At 38.5% G+C, this 22,248-nt stretch overlaps 1 protein-coding gene across 5 annotated transcripts in view; it reads left to right on the top strand.

Annotated features, from left to right (window-relative positions):
• TMEM245 (transmembrane protein 245) overlaps positions 1–20,591 on the top strand; it is an 83,891-nt gene extending 63,300 nt beyond the window's left edge. For all 5 annotated transcript variants that reach the window (XM_084282757.1, XM_084282756.1, XM_084282755.1 and 2 more), the window contains 4 exons: positions 10,157–10,257; positions 12,137–12,311; positions 14,848–15,042; positions 16,026–20,591. In XM_084282757.1, the coding sequence (XP_084138883.1) occupies positions 10,157–10,257; positions 12,137–12,311; positions 14,848–15,042; positions 16,026–16,071 (517 nt within the window). In that variant the 3' untranslated portion in view covers positions 16,072–20,591. The remainder of the gene's footprint in view (positions 1–10,156; positions 10,258–12,136; positions 12,312–14,847; positions 15,043–16,025) is intronic.
• Positions 20,592–22,248: the final 1,657 nt, after the last annotated feature.

Here is a 22,248-nt window from a genome sequence, read left to right as displayed (position 1 = left end):
CACACTTGCATGCAATCTTTAAGAACCATGTAACTGCCCAGCATCCTAGGTACTAATCCTTGAATTACGTGTTGCACCAAGTAATCATATTTTAATTATGCATTTTTGCATATACACTGCTTTTTTCTACAACACGAGTTTTTTAAAAAAAACACACTATTTGCATGTTGGAATTTCTTTCTAGGAATAAAGTGATACTATGATTATTCTATTTTTTTTCAGTATAACATTGCAAATTTCCATACTTGCATATCTCATAATTCTTTATCTTCATATTTAAGGCCGCAGTACATGTTATTATAACCTTAAATCGATTTTTGCTATTTAAAATAACAGATTTATTATAATGTGAGCGGACAGCATGAGGACTGGTGTAAAACTCCAGCATTTCCTGACATTTGAAAGATTTAACATTATAGCTCTAGGTTTTTGCTTTATTGTCATTTTAGATTGAACTATTAAGTCAACCCACTACTTATTCTCTGCATAAGCAATCGAATTGGTGCTTGTGATTCATAAATTTATAATAGTAATAATCTGAACAGACTGGGAGTATCTTAATATAAAACTGGAATGGATCTCCAGCTTTATTGAGTCCAGCTAGCTGTTGCTCTCATTCATGAAATTTTTGAAGCTAAAAGGGGTTTCTAAAACATAAATCCTTTCAAGTTGTGTGGTGAGTAATTGGTGTTCAATGCACAGTGCCAGTGAATGCTAACTGTTGAGGAAGGCTTGGGTAAAGCTAAAGGAAGCCCGCACGGGTAAACATCAAAGTAACGAAGGTCACAGGAAATGAGAAAGTACCTGCAAAAAGCTGAAGTTTTAGCTAAATCAAGAAAACCATAAAGTCTTGCAGATAGAAATAAGCTGAAAAGAAAGAAAGGGAGAGAAGAGAGTTTGATTTGCTCCAAGCTCCCCCAAGTGCCACTAAACCAAAATTCCTGTGTACCAGAGCCAGAAAGCGCTCAAAGAGGCTGAGGGGTGGTGAGGGGAATCAGAGGAACACACAGCGATAACAAGGCTGCTGTGGGCTGTTGGAGGGGTGGGAGGTGGGGGGTAAGGTCAAATGCTGATGTGTTATTCTTTGCTGTGAAGACAAGTGGAGGGAGTCACGCTGGAAAGCCATGCTTGGGTGAGAGCTGCAGCAGAATCGTTCAGAAAATAAAGCGGCGATAGGAGAGGTTGTGAGAGAAATGTGCAAAATGGAGCAATAGCAAATTGCTGAGAGTGGATGATACTCAAAGATGGAATTAAAAAGAACAACCAAGCAGTGATCCAGGGAACCCAGGAGGTACAGATGTGGAAGTCAGACAGCAGAACCATTAGGTCTGTCATGGTTTAACACCAGCAGGCAGCTCAGCACCATGCAGCAACTTGCTCACTCCCCAGCAGAGGGACAGGGGAGAGGACTGGAAAGGTAGAAGTGTGAGAACTCGTGGGTTGAGATAAAGACAGCTTACAAGGTAAGGTGTAAGTCCCACATGCAAGCAAAGCAAAACAAGGAATCCATTCACTACTTCCCATCGGCAGGCATGTGTTCAGCCACTTCCAGGAAATCGGGGCTCATCGTGAGTGACTCCGAACATCCCCTTCTTCCTCCTCCTATCCTCCATTTTTTATTGTTCAACACAATGCCATATGGTCTAGAATATCCCTTTGTCCACTGTAGGTCACCTGTCTGGGCTCTGTCCCCTCCCAACTCCTGCTGCACCCCCAGCCTCCTCGCTGGAAGGGCAGCACAAGAAACCAAAAAGCCCTTGGCTCTGCGCATGCATTGCTCTGCCACAGCTAAACCATTGGGGTGTTATCAGTATTATTCTCACCCAAAATCCAAAACACAGCCTCATAGGAGCCTCTCTGAAGAAAATAACACTATCCCAGCCAAAACCAGGACAGGAACTATAGTTAAGGAAGTAGCAGCATCCAGCAAATATGATTTAGTTTCACAGATACAAGTTATGTCTTACTCTTTTTTGAAGAGCTCAGCAGACAAGGCCATAATAAGTCAATTGGGCTGGTATTTTCTACTGAAGTTTCATAAAGGTCTTTGACAGCATCTCTTTTCCAAGATTTGTGGTGATGAAGCAGTGATAATAGAGAAGGTTTCTGCACAGGTAAATAACTGATTAAAAAAAAACAAAACGGCAGGATTGAATGACAGGATCAAGGTAAGGACCTCGACTGTTCCACCTGTTCATAAACATCCTATGAAGGAAGCAGAGAGGGACATCTTACTGATGTTGCAAAGCTATTAAGCATGAAGGCTGATGGTAGAACCGCAGCAGGATTGCGGACAATCTCAGAAGACAGCAGTGTCTGGGGGATAAAAGGATGAAATGCAGCATAGATGAGAGTGATGCGTGTGGGTGCAAACCACTCCTAACTTCACACACAGACCAGTGGCCTCTGTGCTGACTGTTACTGCTTGGGAACTCTATCTTCAAGTACACGTGCTGGCCCTGTGTTTGGTAATATCTAAAGGTATCTGCAAGATAAATTAAATGTTTTGTTACAAAAGGCAAAAACAGAATATTATTTCATTGTATGAGTCTGTGGTTGGCCTGTGCCCTGAATTGCTGTGTGCCATTCTGGTTCCTGCATCTCAGAAAGCTAGAAGGGCAACAGGGCTGATCAGAGGAATGAAGGTTTGCAACAGTTTCTGTGTGTGGAATAACTAAGGTTAGGATTCTTTGGCCTGGAAAAAGGGTGGTACACATTTGAGGTCTTCAATGAGTTGTTTGTTTTTTTTTAATCCCTAAAAGAACAGGACCCTTAAAGAGAGTAAAAGAAAGGCTTATGAGCTTTTTGGAAAAGGATTTCTTTAAGTCCTGGCACTTGGAATTCATTCTTCAGTGTACAGGATCTTGTTCTCTCAATGATCTCTTGAAATTTTGGAGATCACTGTGGAAGAGAACTACTTAAGTCCTTTTTTAAGATAATAGCTCTTCTTTGATTGTCACTGGTAGCTTGTCTTTTGCAATAAGTCTTGGTGGTATTTGAGAGAAGAGTTATTTGGTTTTCAAGCTATAGGACAGCTGTTGTTAGTTTTGTAGAATCACAGAATATCCTGAGTTGTAAGGGGGCCACAAAGATCATTGAGCCCAACTTCTGACTCTGGACAGGACCACCCAAAAATCAGACCCTGTGTCTGAGAGCATAGTCCAAATGTTTCTTGTACTCCATAGGCTTGGTGCTGTGTCCACGTCCCTGGGCAGCCTGTCCCAGTGCCCGACCACCCTCTGGGTGCAGAACCTTTCCCTAACCCCCAGCCTGACCCTCCCCTGTCCCAGCTCCATGCCGTCCCCTCGGGTCCTGTCGCTGTCCCCAGAGAGCAGAGCTCAGCGCCTGCCCCTCCGCTCCCCTCGTGAGGGAGCTGCAGGCCGCCATGAGGCCTCCCCTCAGCCTGCTCTGCTCGGGGCTGAGCAAACCAAGGGACCTCAGCCATTCCTCAAACATCTTGTCTTCTAGACCCTTCACCATTTTGTAGCCCTCCTCTGGACGCCCTCTAAAATAGTCTTATATCCTTCTTAGACTGTTGTACCCAAAACTGCACACAGCACTCAAGGTGAGGCCACATGAGTGCAGAGCAGAGGACAATCCCTTCTGTAGACTGGCTAGCAATGCCATGACTGATGCACCCCAGGACATGGCTGGCCCTTTTTGGCTGCCAGGGCACACTGCTGGCTCATGTTCAACTTTCTGTCAACCAGAACCCTCAGATCCCTTTTCTGTGGGGCTGCTCTCCAGCCTCTCATCCTCCAGTCTGTACATATAGCCGAGGTTGCCCTGTTCCAGGTGCAGAATCCAGCACTTGCTCTTGTTAAACTTCCTACAACTGATGATTGCCCAGCCCTCTCCTTTATCAGGATCTCTCTGCAAGGCCACTTCACCCTCAAAGGAGTCAACAGGTCCTCTGTTTCATTTGGGATAAGTCAGCTCTCTGTTGTACAAAGATCTCCTGCCCTGCCAGCTACCAGTGTGCTGGCTCTATCAGTTGGATGGGGTCTAGAGAGCTGAGCTACTTAGTTAAAAGTTCCCCAGCAAAAAGCAGTTATTGACTGAATTCATTGGCAAGCAGGTCTGTTCCCTGGTCTTGTCTGCACCATTGTGGCACTTAGTGTCTGTGCTGGCAAGTACCCAGAGGAAGGATGGTCTGGGGCAGAAATGAATGATTGAGAACAGGGGAATGGGTGGGATCTCTTCTTACAGTAGGAAGAAATAAATTGGGAAACTGTGTTGTGAAGTTTGTACTGCTTGCATTCACGTTTATACCTTGAACCCTCTACTTGGAAGTTGTTAAATGTGTATTCTCAACAGAGATTGAATACCTGGAATTTCCTAAAGTATCATTTGAATTAGTCAGGTTTGTGTAGAGGAAGGTGCTGCCACAAAGGCACAGTGCAACCCTTGTAATGTGTACTAAGAGAATATGGGAACATACCAGAAGTGGTGTTAAAGGTGATGATTATAGAGTGAAATTGTCTTTTTCTAATAGTATTCTTAGCTTAGGGTGTTCTTGTTATAAAACTTGCATCGTAATCATATTGTAAACCAATTTATGTCTTGTTGGATGTTTTGTAAGGTATTTAGGGAAACACTAATTCTTGCAGTTTCCAAGACAAATGTGACTTTTATCCATTTTTTAGTTTTATGCCCCTTAGAATAGTAACCACTAAATCTCTCTTCTGAGCTTACTGTATTCTTTGTATAATCTTTCTGGAAACTCTGATTCTCATCATTTCAGCCCATACATTCTTTCCCTCAGTGCTCTGGGAAGAGGGAGAAAATCAAAGGAACTCTGAGGTCAAAAAAGTAATGCTCTTGAGTTGAAGCTTGAGGTATGTTCTGCATCCCAGGAGCCTTTGTGCTTCTGCCTCTTTCCTTTAAACTGGGATTGTTACAGGAGATAGGTTGGAATTTTTGGAGGTCTTCATATGGAAGCCAGTCCACTATGTTAGTAATGATGAACAGACCTTACCTGTAGGCTCTGTGAAGTGCACCTGAATTCATCTGTTTATTTTAGTAGGCAAGCATACATTGAATGTAAATTCCAGTAGAAATAAATCAGTAAAAACAAACAAAATTCTCTAAAAAAATTGACCCCCCCCTCCCAACCCATAAAATTAAAAGGTGTCTCTTTTCCTTGTGAAATTTAAAAACAAATTCCTTATTCTTCCAGTAGAAATAACTGAAAAACAAATTTAGGCTAGTTGTGTAGAAACATTTGACAATTTGACAGAAGTTTTTCCTTTATAATCTGAATAATGTGAAGTGTGACCCATGTTCTCTGTTTTTTTTTTTGTCAAAGTTACATGCTTTTCAAAACTCAGTAAAATAAAATCCGTATGTCTAAATGTGCCCTATACCAAATTGCTTGAAATGCTTATAAATTACACATTTGCAGATGACAACTCTTGCTCATCCAGATACAATGCCAAAGTGATATACGAAAAGCAATTGGATTTTCTGATTTCTAAAACATAGAATTGCTCTTATGTCTAAAAGGGGGCTGTGCGTAAACCAATAACGTAATAAGAAAAGAAATTTATTTACTGTCCTAGTTTAACCAGGAAGGTATGCTTTGTACTGATGGTGATTCATTCAGCGTTTTGCACTAGCATACATGATTTTTAAGATCAGGTATCACAGATGCAGAATAGCTGAAGTATGCTGTTTATGAAGTTTCTGGTCAGTATTTTGAGCTGTCATAATCAGGAGCTACAATGAATATGAATTTCTAGAGTCTTTAAAGTAGGATTATTAATTTTCCTGATAGAAGGAGAATATAATTAGGTTGTCTCTTCACACATACTGCTTCACTACTGGCACCACACAGGTCCTCAGCACTATGCGATGCCTTCTCCTTTCAGCTTATTAGTTCTGTGTGCTAGATGCAAGGAGCTGGAGAGATGTTGCAGTATTCTGCAGCCATTTACAGGTATATGCTTCTTGCCTGCCATAGCACTGCATTGCAGACCTGCTGTGCCACATATGGGACACATGGATTTGTGCCTCAGTCCCAGCAGCTTGCACCCCACAACTGTAACCTGTTTGTGAAAACTTGGTGGTGGATTGCCCTGACCTACGTATGAAGAGCTTTTAAACCAACGGCTAACTTAAACCCTTCTTTTTCTAGTTCAGGTGCTCCTTTTTGTTCAACCCATGGTGGGGAAGAAAAAGCACTTACTTTGACTTTGCAGCTGCCTTTGGTATCTTTTGTCTTTCCCTTAAATTTTTCTTCTCTGGTGGTATCCTTTCTAGTGGTGTCTTCAATCAAAGGTCACCCATTCTGCACTGCTCATCATTCTTACCACTTCCCACTATGAATCGCATCCATACATTTTTCTTGAAACATCAATAAATCAGTCTGTGCAACAGTCTTGCAGCTGATGCCTAGGCATTACTACCTAAAGTTGTTACTAGAGGTAACAGTCTCATAGACATCACTGATGTATATGGGGAAATTCATATGAAATTCTCTTCTTGTGCGTTAACATAATATAGATTTGCTGATAATCCCTTGTAACCACTGTCTCTTTACGCAGGGCTACTGGCAATCCCACATATTCTAGTTACACCTGATTTTTTGTTTTATTTTTTTATCTTCTGCTATCGAAATACACTACTTTTTTCCTAGTTGAACTGCATTTTTTAAGGTGGCTTTTTAATTTGTTAGGGCCACTTTAATTTGTGATCTCTGCCCTTAAATTACCACAGCTCTTCCCAACCTCGTGACATCATCTACAAACTTCAGTAACCGTAATGCATTTCGTCAGGTTGCAGAATGACATCAGACTAGGACATAGGTATTGGTTCATGATTAACTTTTCTGTTATTCTGTTACTGCATCTGTAACACGAAATAGATTTACAATATAACATTTTCTTACAAGTTGCATGATTACATCAGCAAAAGACATGTCTGAACATGGAACTTAGATTTGAGTAAAATTAATCTGAGGATAAAAACAACCCTTGTCTGACATGGAAGGTTCAGAAAGCTGCCTAAATATAGGGGTAGCATTAGTTTTAGGTTTGGATTAGGTTTGGGTTCTTTCTTGTGAATGAGAAATAGATTTTTTCCCTGAGATGGTTAAATTCACAGCAGTTATTTTTGGCCATTGAGATCATTCTTCTGTCTGTTTGTTGGTTTCTTTTTGTAGCTACCATAATAAGACTTTTGCTCATCTTCTGTAGTCTCTGGGGGGAAATCTAAAATGACTGCTTGTTTCAACACTAAGTTTGTCCTGTAGTTGCAGATAAGTATTTTAATTTCAAATGAAGCTGATACTTCAGATGCCTGCCTCAAGCCAGGATTCTGCCTTGTCTCCTGTATACTTGAAGGTAGTTTGGGGGCACGCTCATAGTAGTTAAGACCTAGTTTCTTCTCCTACAGCACAGAAAACATTTTTACAGGCAAAATAAGGAGATACTTCAAGAACAATTTTAAAACATTTTTGACAACTGAAATACATTTGTGCCATGGTTCCCGTTTGATTGAAAGGAAAGGGATTTACTTGAAAACTTAATTACGGCATGTTGAAACCTGGGTTCTCATACATGCTATTAAACATTTAGATGTTGTATTTTCTTCGAACAATCCAAATTGGATTGTGGTTGTTGTTTTGATTGTGTTTGTTGGGTTGGGCGGGGTTGGTTTTGGAAGGATGTGGTGAACTGCATTAAAAAAATTGAAAACTGTGTCACCCATGAGGGTTGCAGTAATTGCAAGGTTTCTGTGGGACAGCATAAGGTTTAAGAGACCAACAAGGCTGAGGAGGTTGGCTTGAAAAAACCACAGGGCTTTAGTGGGAACAAGATACCAGGAGGTGTTTTTTTGCTGCACCATCATGATCATTGCTGCACAGCTAGCACTTCATCCCACAGGCTGCCTTGAGGCTCTCATTGCAGAAGACCCCGTTGGAACTGTTCATGTTCTACATTCTTAAAATACAACCACAGATAACTTGCAGGTAGTGTTTAGCCCCCCTTTTTTTTTTGTGAAGTGTCCTTAAATAAAATGTTGACAGGTTATTTTTTCCACTTCTGTGTGATGGTTGACAGAATCAGTTTCAATAAAGAGGTTCGTGTTACAAAAACATTACGCTCCTTTGATATCCTCTGAAGGAGCTGACATGAATTAAATGTCACAGAAAATACAGAAAAATCAGGCTTTTGAGCAGCCGAAGTATGAAACCATCCAGAGTTTTTAGTGCAAACTTGCTGTGGCTTTGGTTTTGGGAACTTCTCTCCTCTCTCCTCTGATTTTATTATACCAGACGCTTACTTCTCATATGACTAAAATACTAAAAAGTATTACACTCCTCAAAATCTGCAGTTTATATAGATTTTGGTCTATAACTTCCCATTTTAATACTAAAGAAGCTTTTTTAAGCTGTGAGGTATTTGGGCTCTCTTCACTGGGGCCCCATGTATTCATAAACACTCCTTCCCCTTCCTCAAGTACCTCATAATATTTGTCTGTCAAAGGCTGGATTTGTTATTTCAAGTCACTCTTTAAAGCTTTATTTTTATATATACACTTTTCCCTCTGTTTTTCCGGGAAAATGGCTGACAGCAGCTGTTTCTAGTTAGTCTGTTAAGAGAACCTCGCGTTTATTTTAACAACCGTGTGGATGTACAAGGTTTATAATGCACTCCTCACTTCCAGTGGATGAGTTTTGAGTATGGTGATTTTGGTTCAGCAGTCATTTGGGAGTTAGGCGTGCCTTTAGGTGGGAGAGGAGGGTGAAAATACGCAAACTTTTCTTGGGAATAATAATGAGAAGGGAGCCCGAAGAAGCAAAAGCTGGAGGTCTTGGACCTCTTGGTGGTAGGTGGAAGATTCTGCCTGGTGGTTGGGAGTGCTGAGGGTGTTCCTCTTCTACAAGGTTTTATCAGCTCAACAGAGGAACGAAATGGTGTTCTTGGAGCAGTTAGTTCCAGAAAGGGATGTTTTCAGTGCAGACCGTGTTCCTCCTCAAGGTGCAGAGACAGCCTTTCAGCTAATTGTCTGGCTCCGGGACCTCTGTTATGTGTCTTCCCGTCTTCTCCGCCCTCCTGCCAGTGCTCCCAAAACTGCAAAGATACAAGCAGTGTGCAAAAGCATAACACGTAAAGCGGGAAGTTAACATCAACACACTGCATTTATCTTTGCAAAGAGGGTGTGTGTGCCACCAGCTCTGCAATGATGTAACTGTTAGGGCTTTTCTGAGAGGAGGAATTTAGAGTTGGTAGGGATATTTTGGTTGCTCAGATCCAGGACAAGAACCTGAGTGTCCTCAAATGAGTGAACAACTAGCATAACACAATGGTGAGATAAATTTTGGAGTGTGGTGTTTGTGACTGTAGTCTGTAGGCACAAGTTTTCATTTCACTTGGATGAGTGTGCTAGTGCTGTAAAAAGGATACAGCACTTAGCTGCCTGCTCGCTGTCTCATGAAGCTGTGGTGACACTTAACAGAGGAGTACCTTGTTTTATGGCCAGCGAGCTTGGATATACATTCACCAGGATTTAATTAGATTACAGGACTCTTTATTTGCTTTTTATCTGTGTAACCTAGTAAGCAACCTAAAAGCTATGAAAATAAAGATGCAGAGACTAAAATTCAGTACTAAATATGAGGTGCTGAGTTATTTTCACCTGGAAAGCCATGCAAGTATGTAGGAAAGTAAGAGCTTAAGCAGTCTATTTCAGTTCTTGGACCAGTGGTTTTAATCCATTGAGAATGAGCAGGTAGAGAAATGTGAAGAGAGAAGGAAAAGGTGTGAAGAGGTAGGAATGGAAAAAGACAAAGAAAAAGTAGTTTGCGCATAGAATGGTACCACATCTCATAGAAGAAGATTTCTTTTTTAGATGCCTGGGCAGTTTCTTTCCAGAGATTTACCCCAGGAACCCACTGTGCAGTGAAAAGCAGTCTATTTTTTGTTTATTTTTTCTCCTATAGATGGCTTAAATGGTAAATACAATGGATGATTGTCCTCTTCATAGGGAACAAACGCAAAAGGGTTACATTTTCGATTGTGTGATTTGTGGCACTAACGGCTTAGCAGTTTATCAAACTACTTTGTATTTTAACATATATGTAAAGATATCTTTACAGTTCCCAGAATCGTACTGCCAATAACATTTAACAGAGTTTCTTTGATCGTTTTAGAGGTGTATTTGATGCTTCCCTCAAAATGGCTGGGTTCTATGGACTCTACACATGGCTGACTCACACTATATTCGGGATTAATATAGTCTTCATACCATCTGGTAAGAATTTGAATAATTATAATCTATTCATAGGTAATATTGGATAATTACACAGGGGCAGTAGGATTAAATGTTGCTGATGAGATTAGTCCCGAAGTTATTTTTAGAGAACATTATATCATAATCTGGCAACTATCAGAATTGAAGTTGTATATGCAACCTTAATGTGGTTGATTTGTGCAAATGTCTTAATACAGTTTCTAATTACAAAACTGGGTACTTTTTTTTTTTTTTTTTTTTTTTTAAATCATGACACCTGAGGCTGTTGGTGGACTCAGTATATGGTATGAACTCAGAGAGGAGCTATTTCGTTATTTTTTTTCTTTATTTCCCCATTCAATATGTAACCTCATTTTCATTTCCCGTTTATTGTTCAAACCAGACTTGGAAATGTACTTTGACAAGTTTAATACTTCTGCATGATGCACTGGAGTTCCAAAGAGCTTCTTAGCATTAACTGATTCCTCCAAGTTTAATTTAATCTACCATGGATCTAATTATTCCATGAAGACTGTACAGCTTGTCATAGCTCTGATTTCAAAATCTTTAGACCCAGCTGTGAATTTATGTAGTGCTGCTGAAAACTTATTCCAGGCATGTTTAAAGCTGACCACGAGTAGGGTGGAGAGAAATCCCTGATTTCTGTCTTACCTCCTTAGCTTTGCCTTTTTCTGTTTTCACAACACATCCCCAGCCAGCTATTTTACTTCTGTTTATTTTGCTGGCTGTAATTCTTTCCCCCTTCTTTTCAGTCCAAGTCTTTCCAGGTTTTAACTTCATTCTGCGTGCCTTGGCTTTTGTTTCCTCCGTAATTGACAGGTGCTGTTTTTTCAGGATGCCTAAATGCGGGAAGATACAGTATCATGAAAATGCACAATAGAGGCATGCTTCCTATTCTCAGTGCTGTTGCCTGACTGCGTTACCGGCCTCTGGTTTCTGTTACTCTCGAAGTTTTAGCTTTGGAATGGCTGAACAGTTTTCACTGAAAAATCTCCCTGTTCCTCTTCTCCCACTATTCCCGTGTAAAAAAACAACAAACAAAACCCCACTACAACAAAAACAACAGTTGCTGAACAAAAAAGGGAAACTATAAAGCAACAGAAAAAATATCATACAATGCCTTGTAATAGAAAAGATCAGTATCATAAAGTACAACTATCTTGAAGGTATTGGTTGTCATTAGACCTACTTAGAAATACAATTGTTCTTTTTGTTTCAGCTACCTTCAAAATCTTAGATTTTACCTTTTGGTTAATGAGACCAAAAAGGAGCAATAAAACTGTTTTCTTTTTTTTCTACTGTGCTCATTAATTTTGCATTAAATTAGAATGACAGCAGTACTACATTGAGATTACCAGGGGTGGTTGAATAAGCACGAGGCTGTATGCCTGTTTGGACACATGCATGTGTCTGCACAGATATGTATTTATTTATGTGCAGACATAAGTACACGAAGTCAAGGGTTTTCTGTTTGCCTGGTTTCTCACAGTACTACTTACATTATACTGGTCCAATGCTTCTCTGAGACTTCCTTTTGTACAGTTTGAACAGTTACTAATTTTGTGGTTACATGAAATTTGAATGATTGGTGTAACTTCATCTTTTTCTTAATTGGTGTCTCTATTGGAAGTAACTCTTTGTGACTGGTGGAGCTTTTCTATATGGGGAATAGTTCCATTTTCTTAAATATAGTTCTTTTTTTCCTTGACCACAGTTACAAAACAGTAAGAGCCTTATGTGCTATCTCTTCAGTGTCTTATTTGCAACAGTTGATAGAAGTGAGACTACTGGTGTGGCTGAAGTGTCAGAGTTGAATTGTAAATGTTTTTGTACTTATGTTTCTCTGGACTTGTTCTCACTCCGCTTCTGTGTGCTCTAGCATTAGCAGCAATCCTTGGAGCAGTTCCATTTCTGGGGACGTACTGGGCAGCAATCCCTGCAGTCCTAGACTTGTGGCTTGTGCAAGGACAGGGATGCAAAGCCATCTTGCTCTTGGTTTTTCACCTGTTGCCAACCTATTTTGTAGATACAGCAATATATTCGGATATATCAGGGTAAGTATACTGAAAATATTTTAAATTTACATATTGTAAAAATGCTTAATGAACAACGATGCCTTTAAATTTACTTTTATGAAGCATGTATAACAGTCTTTAAGCACAGGAGTAGGTGTAGTGATATCTCAGTAAAACTGACCTAAGTGCCATTGCTTTCCCAGGCCTCTTTTCTGTGAAATTTGTCATTTCAGAGGTCTTGAACTCGTTCTCAGTCAAAAACTCAGCTGCTCTGGCTGATAAAGTAAACTTATATTATTTATCTGATCATTGACTAATGACATCTTGCATTCTCCTTCATATCACCTAACGCCAAATGATGCTGCAGAACAAACAGAAAATCCATGAGATAGTTATGGACTTGAAAAAAATCCTGTAATTTTTCAAAATTAGCTATGAAAATTTTGAGGATTGTTTTAAAGCCAGCCTTTGCGTTGTGCCACTGTGCCCAGTGTAGAAAGTCTATTGATTTTTCGATTTTTCGATATTTAAACGTGTTGAGACAGCTGAAAGTGTGAAATTGGAGAGAGGCTTCTACTGAGACAGCAGCCAGTTCTGTTTTTCTGCTGTTGGAGCTGAACACAGGTTTCTGGAAAAATCTTGCTAGGTTTCTGGCTGCCTGTCTGTATTGGGTTGAAGTGTCTCTTGGTTTCAGCTTTGAGTTTGTACACAAAAAAAAGCTAATTCCAAACTATGGAGACAGAAAGTCAACATCTGCAGTCGTACCTGGAGGACTAGCAATGCTACTGAAATGTTGACTGGCATGTCATGCTGCTGAAACGCCTTGTAAGTACCATTGTGGAACTCAAACTAGAAAATGTGGAAGGGAAGTTTTACAGAGCTATCACAGATATGAATGGTCAAGGTTCATATGTGCAAGATGTGTTCACAACCATGTACAATATAGGTTAAAAGTTGTACTTTTCTAGTCACTGCTTCAGTCTTAGCCATTAGAAGCAAACCTAGTAAGTTGTTTTAATTGAGAACTTTTAATGACAAGGTGTGAATGCTCAATCAGTCTTTGCTTTAATTCATGCTCCAGACATAGTTGTGTGCTGAAACTAGTCCTTCATTTGTATTAATTTGTACTGTAGTGAATTAATGCAGAATAAAGACATTGTGTTTCAGCTGGGGTAAGTTAGAAATTTGTTGGTTTTTTTTGTCCCCCAAATAGTTACACTGAACCTTATGATAATATGAGCAATATTAATAATCTTTTTCATAGACTGTGACACTAGTTATTTTCCATGAATTAAAGCTAACAGGTGAAGTATAATCAAATTACATTGTTTTTTTCTACAATAAATTGTGGATAAATTTAAGGCCAGTAGCTGTTTAAGTAGCCAATAATTCTTCTACTTATTGAAATATATTTTTGACTGTGGGTTGTGGGCTCTGTTCACTGTCCAGAAAATATATGTGGCAAGAATAGATTTTCTAATGATGGAGCAAAATTGTATTCTTCCCATTACATAAAACAGTAAGCATCATGCTGCCTTGCAGATTAGGTTAATTCTATTTGATATAGCTATAATTAGGTTATGCAAGGTTTTCTAAATATATTAAGTTTATATTGTAGCTCTATTTTATCAGGTGATCTGTTGTTTGATTTAGCAAACTGGCCAGAAAAACTTTAAAACTGATGCAAGTGTTGGAAAAAAATATTAGAAATTTTTAAAGGTTTAGAAGTGAATCACATGTCTACTGTTGGAGCAACATAAAACTTTAAGGTTGAGTCTGTCCTCTCAAAAAAACAATCTGTTTGGCCTTACCAGTATGTTAAATTTGGTCTAAGTAAGACATGATTACAAGGTGAGTATGATGTAATAAATCACATTTCATGATCTTATCATTACACTTGGAATTTAGAGCAACTTCCTAAAAATTGGATGCTAAGTTTCAACTGTAGGCTTTCTAGTATAATACCTAAAAGATATATGGTAACTGTTCTTTGAAAGATGAAATGTAAATTGCTATCATTGTGTAAATTAATGTCTCTTCTCAGGACTTCAACATAGTAAATGTTGCTATCTGTCTTAAAATTTAACAATTCTTGACCGTAAAGCATGAACAGTCTTTGTAATCTCTACATTTTCGAAATTGAAATGTTTTTACCATTAAATCCTTTAGATCCCTTGAAGTGTCCAGGTTCAGGTTGGATGGGGGCTTTGGGCAACCTGGAAGGTGTCCTGATTTTGGCAGGGGTGTTGGAAATGTGTAATCTTTAAAGGTCCCTTCCAACCCAAACCGTTCTGTGATTCTTCCAACGGTTCTCTAGAAAATAGCTTCTGTAGATATTGCTACCATTATGTGCTATAAATTGTGTTTGATATATTGTATAAATATAGTACAGAATGCAGCTGAGAATACTTGTGCAGTCATTCAAACAGCAGTTTAGTCTAAATACAGGCATCTGTAAATATATGTCACTTTTTAAGCTTAATGATACTGTGTGATTAATCCACATTTCATAATCAATAGTAATGTTGCTGGTTGTTCTTACTTTAATTTTATCCTTCTCATGCTGTAATTCCAGAGGTGGTCACCCTTACCTGACAGGTCTTGCAGTAGCTGGTGGAGCGTATTACCTGGGACTGGAAGGAGCCATCATAGGACCAATTCTACTTTGTATACTTGTGGTTGCCTCCAACATCTACAGTGCCATGTTAGTTAGTCCAACAAATTCAGTGCCCACTCCATCACAAGCAGCGTGTCCATTACAGATTTACCGGTAAGCTTTAAGTGTCTTACATGTATGCATGATAAGTTTTTACACGGAACACTGTTAACACACATAGGGATGTGTGCATGAGTTTGTGTACGTATGTGCCTGCACACATACATTGTCTATTGAAGTATTCAGAGAGGATTCAGCTATCCTGTATTCTAGAAATAAAAAGTACTGTAAAATGCTCACTGGAATTTGTAAACTTGAAATGTTCGTTTAATGTCTCTCAGCTTCTTACAGAAGGCTCTTTTAGAATATTCATTGACAATACCTTTGTATCTTATAATACACATGCTGCCTTTGTGCTTGAAGATAATTGAACATCCCCCGTTCCCCGTGTAAAACTATTATTCATGGATATCTGATAGTGTTTATTGGCCTTAATAAGATAACTGTCTGCGGATATTGCACTTCGTGTTACTTTACAATACTGCAAAATATGAATAAACATACTTGAATTTAAAAAAATGAGATTCCTTTATGTGCCATTATTCCATTAGAAGTATGGTCTTGATTAATCTCTTTATTGAAATTACCAAATGTGGAATATAGAAATGTATTTTTAAACTGTTCAGCTAAGGAATGGGATGAATAAATTCCTAACTGAATATTTAATTAGAGTTGGAAATCATATTGTGAAATTATTAATGACAATAGGCATTTTAATGTCTCTACTGTCTTGTTTAATTATATAGGCTAGCTCATTATACATATATCTTGAAGAGATTCTACGCTTGTGAGCAATTCTTTGCTTCATTCACATGAATAATGTTGTCATCTTTCATCTGATGAAAAAAATCACTAATTGGACCTGTCTGTAGTTTCTGACTTGCGGAACTTATGCTCCTAGACTTTCCATATACTACACATAGCACTGCCTGCAGTACGCACAAAAATATGCATGTATTTTTTCCCTGTTTCATTTGTAGGAAACTAGACATTTGCAGTCACTCAAAACAAAAATGAATCTTTTTATTTTTTTCCAGGTCACCTAGAGAGAGTCCTGAGGAGACGAAAATGGCTGCCGAATGATGACGTTGCTGTGCTGCACCTATTCGACTCGAGAGAATCATTCTCTTCTGTCTTGAGTTCACAACAGCCATGGCCTTCTGTCCCTTCCCAGCTGAACCTAGGGACAGCTCACAGGGAAGCATAGTTTGGGTGTTAGGAGAAACCACTTCCCAAATTACTGCTGGCCTTACATTATTGTGCACTTTGCTTCTTCAAGAGAGGAAGGAAGTCTACTTCCATGGCTTTGCATACTAACACACAGTTCCACTGCCGCCTTTGTAGACCTTCTATCTTCATAAAAAGGATGGCTGAGAGGACGGGTATATCCACTGGAGTTGTTACCTGCTGAAATGACTAACTTGGCTTTTATTTATTGGGTTATTTGCATTACTAAATTGTGGTAGTTTTACAGAAAGCTAATTCCAAAATATTTATTTTCTGTTCATCTGGTGGCAACAGAGATGTAAACCACTCGTTGTTAAATGAAGATTGAATACTGTTTGTTTGCTGCTCCTCAAAGTATTTCTTTAAAGGCTTTAATCATCACCTATAACTTATAAGTACACTTAAACCTTTTCCTCTTATAAGCACTGAAATTTATTGTTGTTGGAGACAGGTATTTCTAATATCTTCCTGAAATTAGTAGACATACAGATTGTAGAATGTGGGTTTTCCTCATATTGAAATAGGAGGACTTGTTTAAATAGTTTAAATCTGATAGTATTTTGCCGTCTGTTCACCATCCCAGTGGAGTCATGTTGTCAACTAAATTTAATCAAAGGCCTTAAATGTTTTCAATCAGAGGTAATGTACAATTGTCATGTCTACTTCCAATAATAGGAAGAGCTTGAATGGGGGATTGTTTTATGTTGTTTTTCAAATGCTGTGACTGTGTTCCATTTACTTTTCAAACAAATGCAAGTTCATTTCTAAAGAGGAAGGGAAAGGAATACAGGCTTCAGTTTTGTTTAGTTCCTTTTTTGTTTGTTTGTTTGCTTTTTCCCTTGTATGCCTCTAGCCAAATACCTTAGAAAGTTAGACAGAGTTATTAAATCTTTGAAACGGTGCATTGCCTAGGTCACAAAAGCAAACTACTTTAGCGTTTTTCTTTCATATGTAGTTCTGCCTAAATTGCAGTTTTGGTGACATTTAAGGCCTTTTGTATTGCTTGTTGAAATACTTTGACACAATGGATCTTTATACCATGGAAAACAGGAAGTGTTTTTTTGGTGGAAGTTTCATACTTGAACGGATTTTCCACAAACACACTTTGAGGCCCTTGGAACAAAGTAGCAGTTGCACATGCTTAACCAAAGAACCACCTTTCGGTTTCTAATAACTTATAACTTTTCTTGAGTTTATTTCAGAGTTTGATTGACAAGATTTATATTGAATACAGGCATGCCTTGCATTTATTGTTTACCATAACACAACGGTTGGCACACAGATCTGTTCGTATCTAGGGATAAGGATGTCTGGTTTGTGTAGAGACAGGTCTCAGTAAATTAGATGTTTATTCTATTCCCATTGCCGAGGTGCTCATAGATTTTGAAGGCTCTTATTTTCTTGATAATACCTGTATATTGAGATGATTTCTGAAAGTATATTGACATAAAAAATGGATGGCAAATAGCCTGATACTTACTAAGCAAGAATAGGTTTGCTATAGGTTTGCAATAAACAGGCTGCCTATTAATTAAAAAGCCTAGTCCTCAGATTCTCTAAATTTGCTGCTGCAATTTTACTGAAATTTTATGCCTAAATTTGGGGTTTCAAGTGTGCTGGTTTTGGTCTTGGAAACTTGGAGGTATGTGTTTGGATTATTCAGGCTTAATGTAGTGGTTGGACTGTAGTTCCTTAAAATATATAAATATCCCATATAATATTTTAAATTCTGAAAGACCTACACATCAGTTTGAAGTAACTGTACAGAAGGATGTGTTGTTTGTATTAAGTAACTGTTCCTATATTAATTTCCTTTTTTTTTTTTTTTTTTTAAATTAATCTTTAATAAAACACATTTTCATAATTGTTGCTGGCAAGGGTGGAGGATGACTGAGAAACCGAGGCTGACTCCTGCAACACTCTAACCAGTTTAAATGAGACCACCATGATACTTGGGAGACTTTTTTATTCTATTTTTTTCCTTTTTGTCCAGAATTTTGCACTGAAATGTCTTCTTCACATTAGAGCTTCTTGTAGACGGTATTTAGTGATTACTAGCAAGAAATATACATGTTTAATATATTCCCAGTTTTATGTTGCTCCTCTTTGCTCACTGGTCAAGACGTTTGTATTACCCACATTTGTTTACCCAGTTATTTTTGAGACAATCTTTCAGACTCAGCATGGTCATTTTAAAGAGTCATTATAAATCATTCTTTTGTTTGTTTGTCTTTAACTTTTCCTCTTCTTCCTCCCCCTTCATGTGACTGCCTTAGATCAAAGAAGGGTTTCTGATGTGAAGATTGAAACTGATTTCAGACAGTTGTCTTCAACAATGGCAAGTCAGTGAAATCAGCTATTTTGAAATGTTCCTTTTCCAATGTGAAGAGAAATCATTTTGTATGGAGAATTAATTTTTTTTACGTAGTCTTTTAGTCTTCCCACCTTTGAAATGAGTCTTCATACTTGATTTTTCCTGTTATAAATTTGACTAGGGCTTGCCATGGACAAACTTCTGTAGTATGGTCTTTCTCACAAAATGAAGCTTAAGGATCTAGTGCTATGTGCCATGTCTGACCGTGGAATCAATTGTGTGGCTCGGTGGTATAGTAACAGTATGCTGCCAGAAAGAAAAAAAGAAAACCTCCAGTAACAACTTCTCAAAATATGAAATACTCACAGAATTCCGCCACTCACCCTTGTGTATTTTACCAGCTCCATGTTCTTTTCTGGAAAGCTTTGGCCTCTTTAAGACTAGTTTGGTTTAGATCAGTCTCACAATAACCTGAAAATAATCAAAGTGGTCATTTCGACTTCTGGTCACTTCAACATACAACTTCGTGTTATATTGCTTTGTCTGCAATAGCAAACAGCGGCTCTGTGAGATGAGCTTTCAGATGTTTTTTTAGGCTTCAGAAAAAAAAAAAAAAAAAAAGGACAAGTAGGGAGGGAAACTACTCACACACAGGTGTTTTGTAGCGGCATTAAACTACAGTTTTCTTAGCAGTGACAGTCTTAATATGTTTGTAGGTAAGAAGTTGATGGTCTTTAGCTTTACTGTAAACAGTCATTCCAGGGGCAAGTATTTACTTGTATTTGATATATTTAGTATTCAATTTGGAACAAAATCAATTCAGAATTCAGAAGGGAGTGCTCATAGTAGTAAACCAAGACAATGTAGTCTCACAGTATTATAAAATACAATGATACTGTTTTCTACCATTCTCTTCCAGCAAGTCAGGCTTGTTGCAAGTAAGTGCAGTGCCAGAGGGCCAGGATAACTGTTTTTGCACAGAGCCTCAGTTAGCCCTTTCTCCCCTTCCTACACCTCAGCTGAACGTTACTGTACTGCAGCAGAACCAGCAGAAGTGAATGTGTGCCCGTTCACAGCCCAGCTTGTTAACCTCAGCTCGCTGTAAGTACTGGCTTAATTGAACACAACGCAGCAAGTTGCAAAGGGTGAGTCTGGCACATGCTCATTTTGCCAGCCTTACAGCAATACGCTGGCTTTCAGCACAGATGCACTGTGACCAGCTGGGAGCAGCAATGGCTTATTTTGAAAAAAACAGTGTTTAACATGAGAGGCATACATACAGTATGCATTTTACAGAAATGAACCAGATATGCCCGTGTCTAATAATTGAGACAACAGTCTGATTTTTCCATTCACATTGGTATACGTATTGGTTCATCTGAGATACCTTGAGGCTTGTCTGATTTCAAAGGGTAAGTGACTTTTGTTCAAGACACTGGGAGAAGAAAGATGCACTTTTGTACATTCTGTCAGTGATTATTTGATTAGGAGATCCGTAATCTGTTAAATTGAATAAAAGAAGGAAAAAAAACATTGCAAAGGGAAAATCGGAGGCTTTCTCCAATATTAAACACCAGTGTAATTTCTGAAATAGATGTTGGGTTGTAATATCAAACAGGATTTCAGAAAGCCTGAAAACATAAAATTGGATAAAATTATACCCCACTAAAACCAGCAACAGCATTGCTAAATCACTAATCCCAAGTATTGGTGGCAGGATATTGTACAGAGTGCTGCCTTCCCTATGAACCTACACAAAGGATGGAAAGAATGTCATTATTCTCCTGGGACTGTATGGCTTTGCATCAGTGATGGAAGATGCTTCCACAGCTGCCTTTATTCAGACATCGTCTATATATTATATTGGCTTAACTTTCTCACTGCTACCTTTATGGAAACCACATCATCTTTATAAATTCCATCTTGGCTTGTTTTTCAAGGGTATTATTATAATTAATCGCTAACGCTTGTTGGTGAAGCATGCGTTGGCAAAGCTATTCCCTTCTAATTTCATATTCCACAAAGCTAAGATTGCCTAATAATAAACTTTTTTGAGGTTTGATCTTTAACGTGTTACTGTTCTCTCATTTTTAGTAAAAATCCTTAATGCTTCATGATAAAAATATCCCAAATCACTTTTAACTGATAAAATTGTAAATTTAAGAAAAAAAATGCAATGTGTAAAATTAAGTTGATACTTTGAAACCAGAAACAATGCCAGAAGTGTAGAGCCTATTCAGGGATTCCACATGGGGTGTGTAAATGTATGTGTTGATGTGCACCATTTATAAATATAAACAGTCTGTCATATTCAGGCTTCAACTGAAATTTTGACCTATCATTTTTTTTAAAGATATCTGAGAACAAAATAGTGCCTGTATATAGTGAAAACGAGCACTATTTTCTAGAATTAATGTTTACTTCATAAAGGTCAAAGGAGAACCAAGCAAATACTGGTGGGGTGACTAGGACTGTTTTCGTGTAGTTTGTATAGTTGGGAAAGACTGCTCTTCCGTCTAGTAAGGCATTGCTAAGAGATTACTGGTCCTGGAAGTATTTGCACACACCTACTAAAGAGCTGCCAAGATTAATAGGTCATGAAATACGTCTTCAGATCCCCAGTCTCTTAACCTCTTCCGCACCCTCATCTGGTAGCTCATTTTCAATCTGGTTTAGTATATGAGAGTGTTGCTTCGTGCTATTTTGGGATAGATTCCCCTGAAGGGCACGCTTTGAATGTCCGTACTGATACAGTATGTCCAATTCAGGAAGGAATTGCTAATTGGCAAGTAAGTGCATCCCTGATGTGCACTGCATATGGATAGACTTGGACAAATATAATTGATGTTTTATTGAACTAGAGGTTGCTACCTAGTGATTCCAAAGCTAGGTTTGAGTCAGCAGCAGGGCATATTTGCTTGCAGCAGGATGCATTTGGAAGATAGCGAAGGCAACACGAGTGCTGTAACATCCACGTATCAATCTGAACGATTTTCAGCATAAAGGTTTTAAAAGGAAAGTACTGATTTATTTTCCCAGCCTTTTTGCATCTTGATTTTGAATGGGGACCCAAAGTCAGAGTAACTTTTCATGGTACTGTCGTGGATTAAATGTGAGAGGCATCACAAAGCTACAGTGTAGCCACAGAACAGAAGTTGGTTAGGAATTGTCATTTAGACCATAAGGTTGGAAGAACAAAATCCGAAATTTCGGCCTCCTTTCTGCCAGTCTGAAGTTTTTTCAAGAAGTATCAGTAAAAAACAACTTCATGCTGTTTATACCTTAATGGCTGAGTAGATCAATGTTTTCAGTTTCCAGTGTCACCACTGGTATATTCTGCAAGCATACAAGTTGTTCAGATTGTTACCCTTAAAAAGAAACTCTCTGCTTCAGTGATGGTTGGAAGGAAACTCTCTATACTAATATTGTGTGTTTACCTATAAATACAAGTTAACTACTGTTTGATATTTTGGTTGGAAGACTAGCAACGGTTTTGTTCTGTTTTGTTTTTTCCCCTTTGGTAAATTTCACCAAACCAAATCCAAAGAAAACTTTGATATTGTGTGCTAAGACTGGCTAGATCCTACTAAAATCTAAAAGCAGATCTGTGTTACAGAGCACAGTCTGTTCAGAAGTGTGCGTTTCTAACCAGTACTTGGGGGGATTTGGAGCAATAACTTCTATCTGTTGACTCAAATTTGTCTGTAAATGTACCTGCG

Source organism: Netta rufina, assembly GCF_964035555.1.
Source record: "Netta rufina genome assembly, chromosome: 2".
Lineage (NCBI taxonomy): Eukaryota > Metazoa > Chordata > Aves > Anseriformes > Anatidae > Netta > Netta rufina.
Note: the sequence above shows the minus strand (reverse complement) of the source record. Positions and strands in the feature narration are given on the sequence as shown.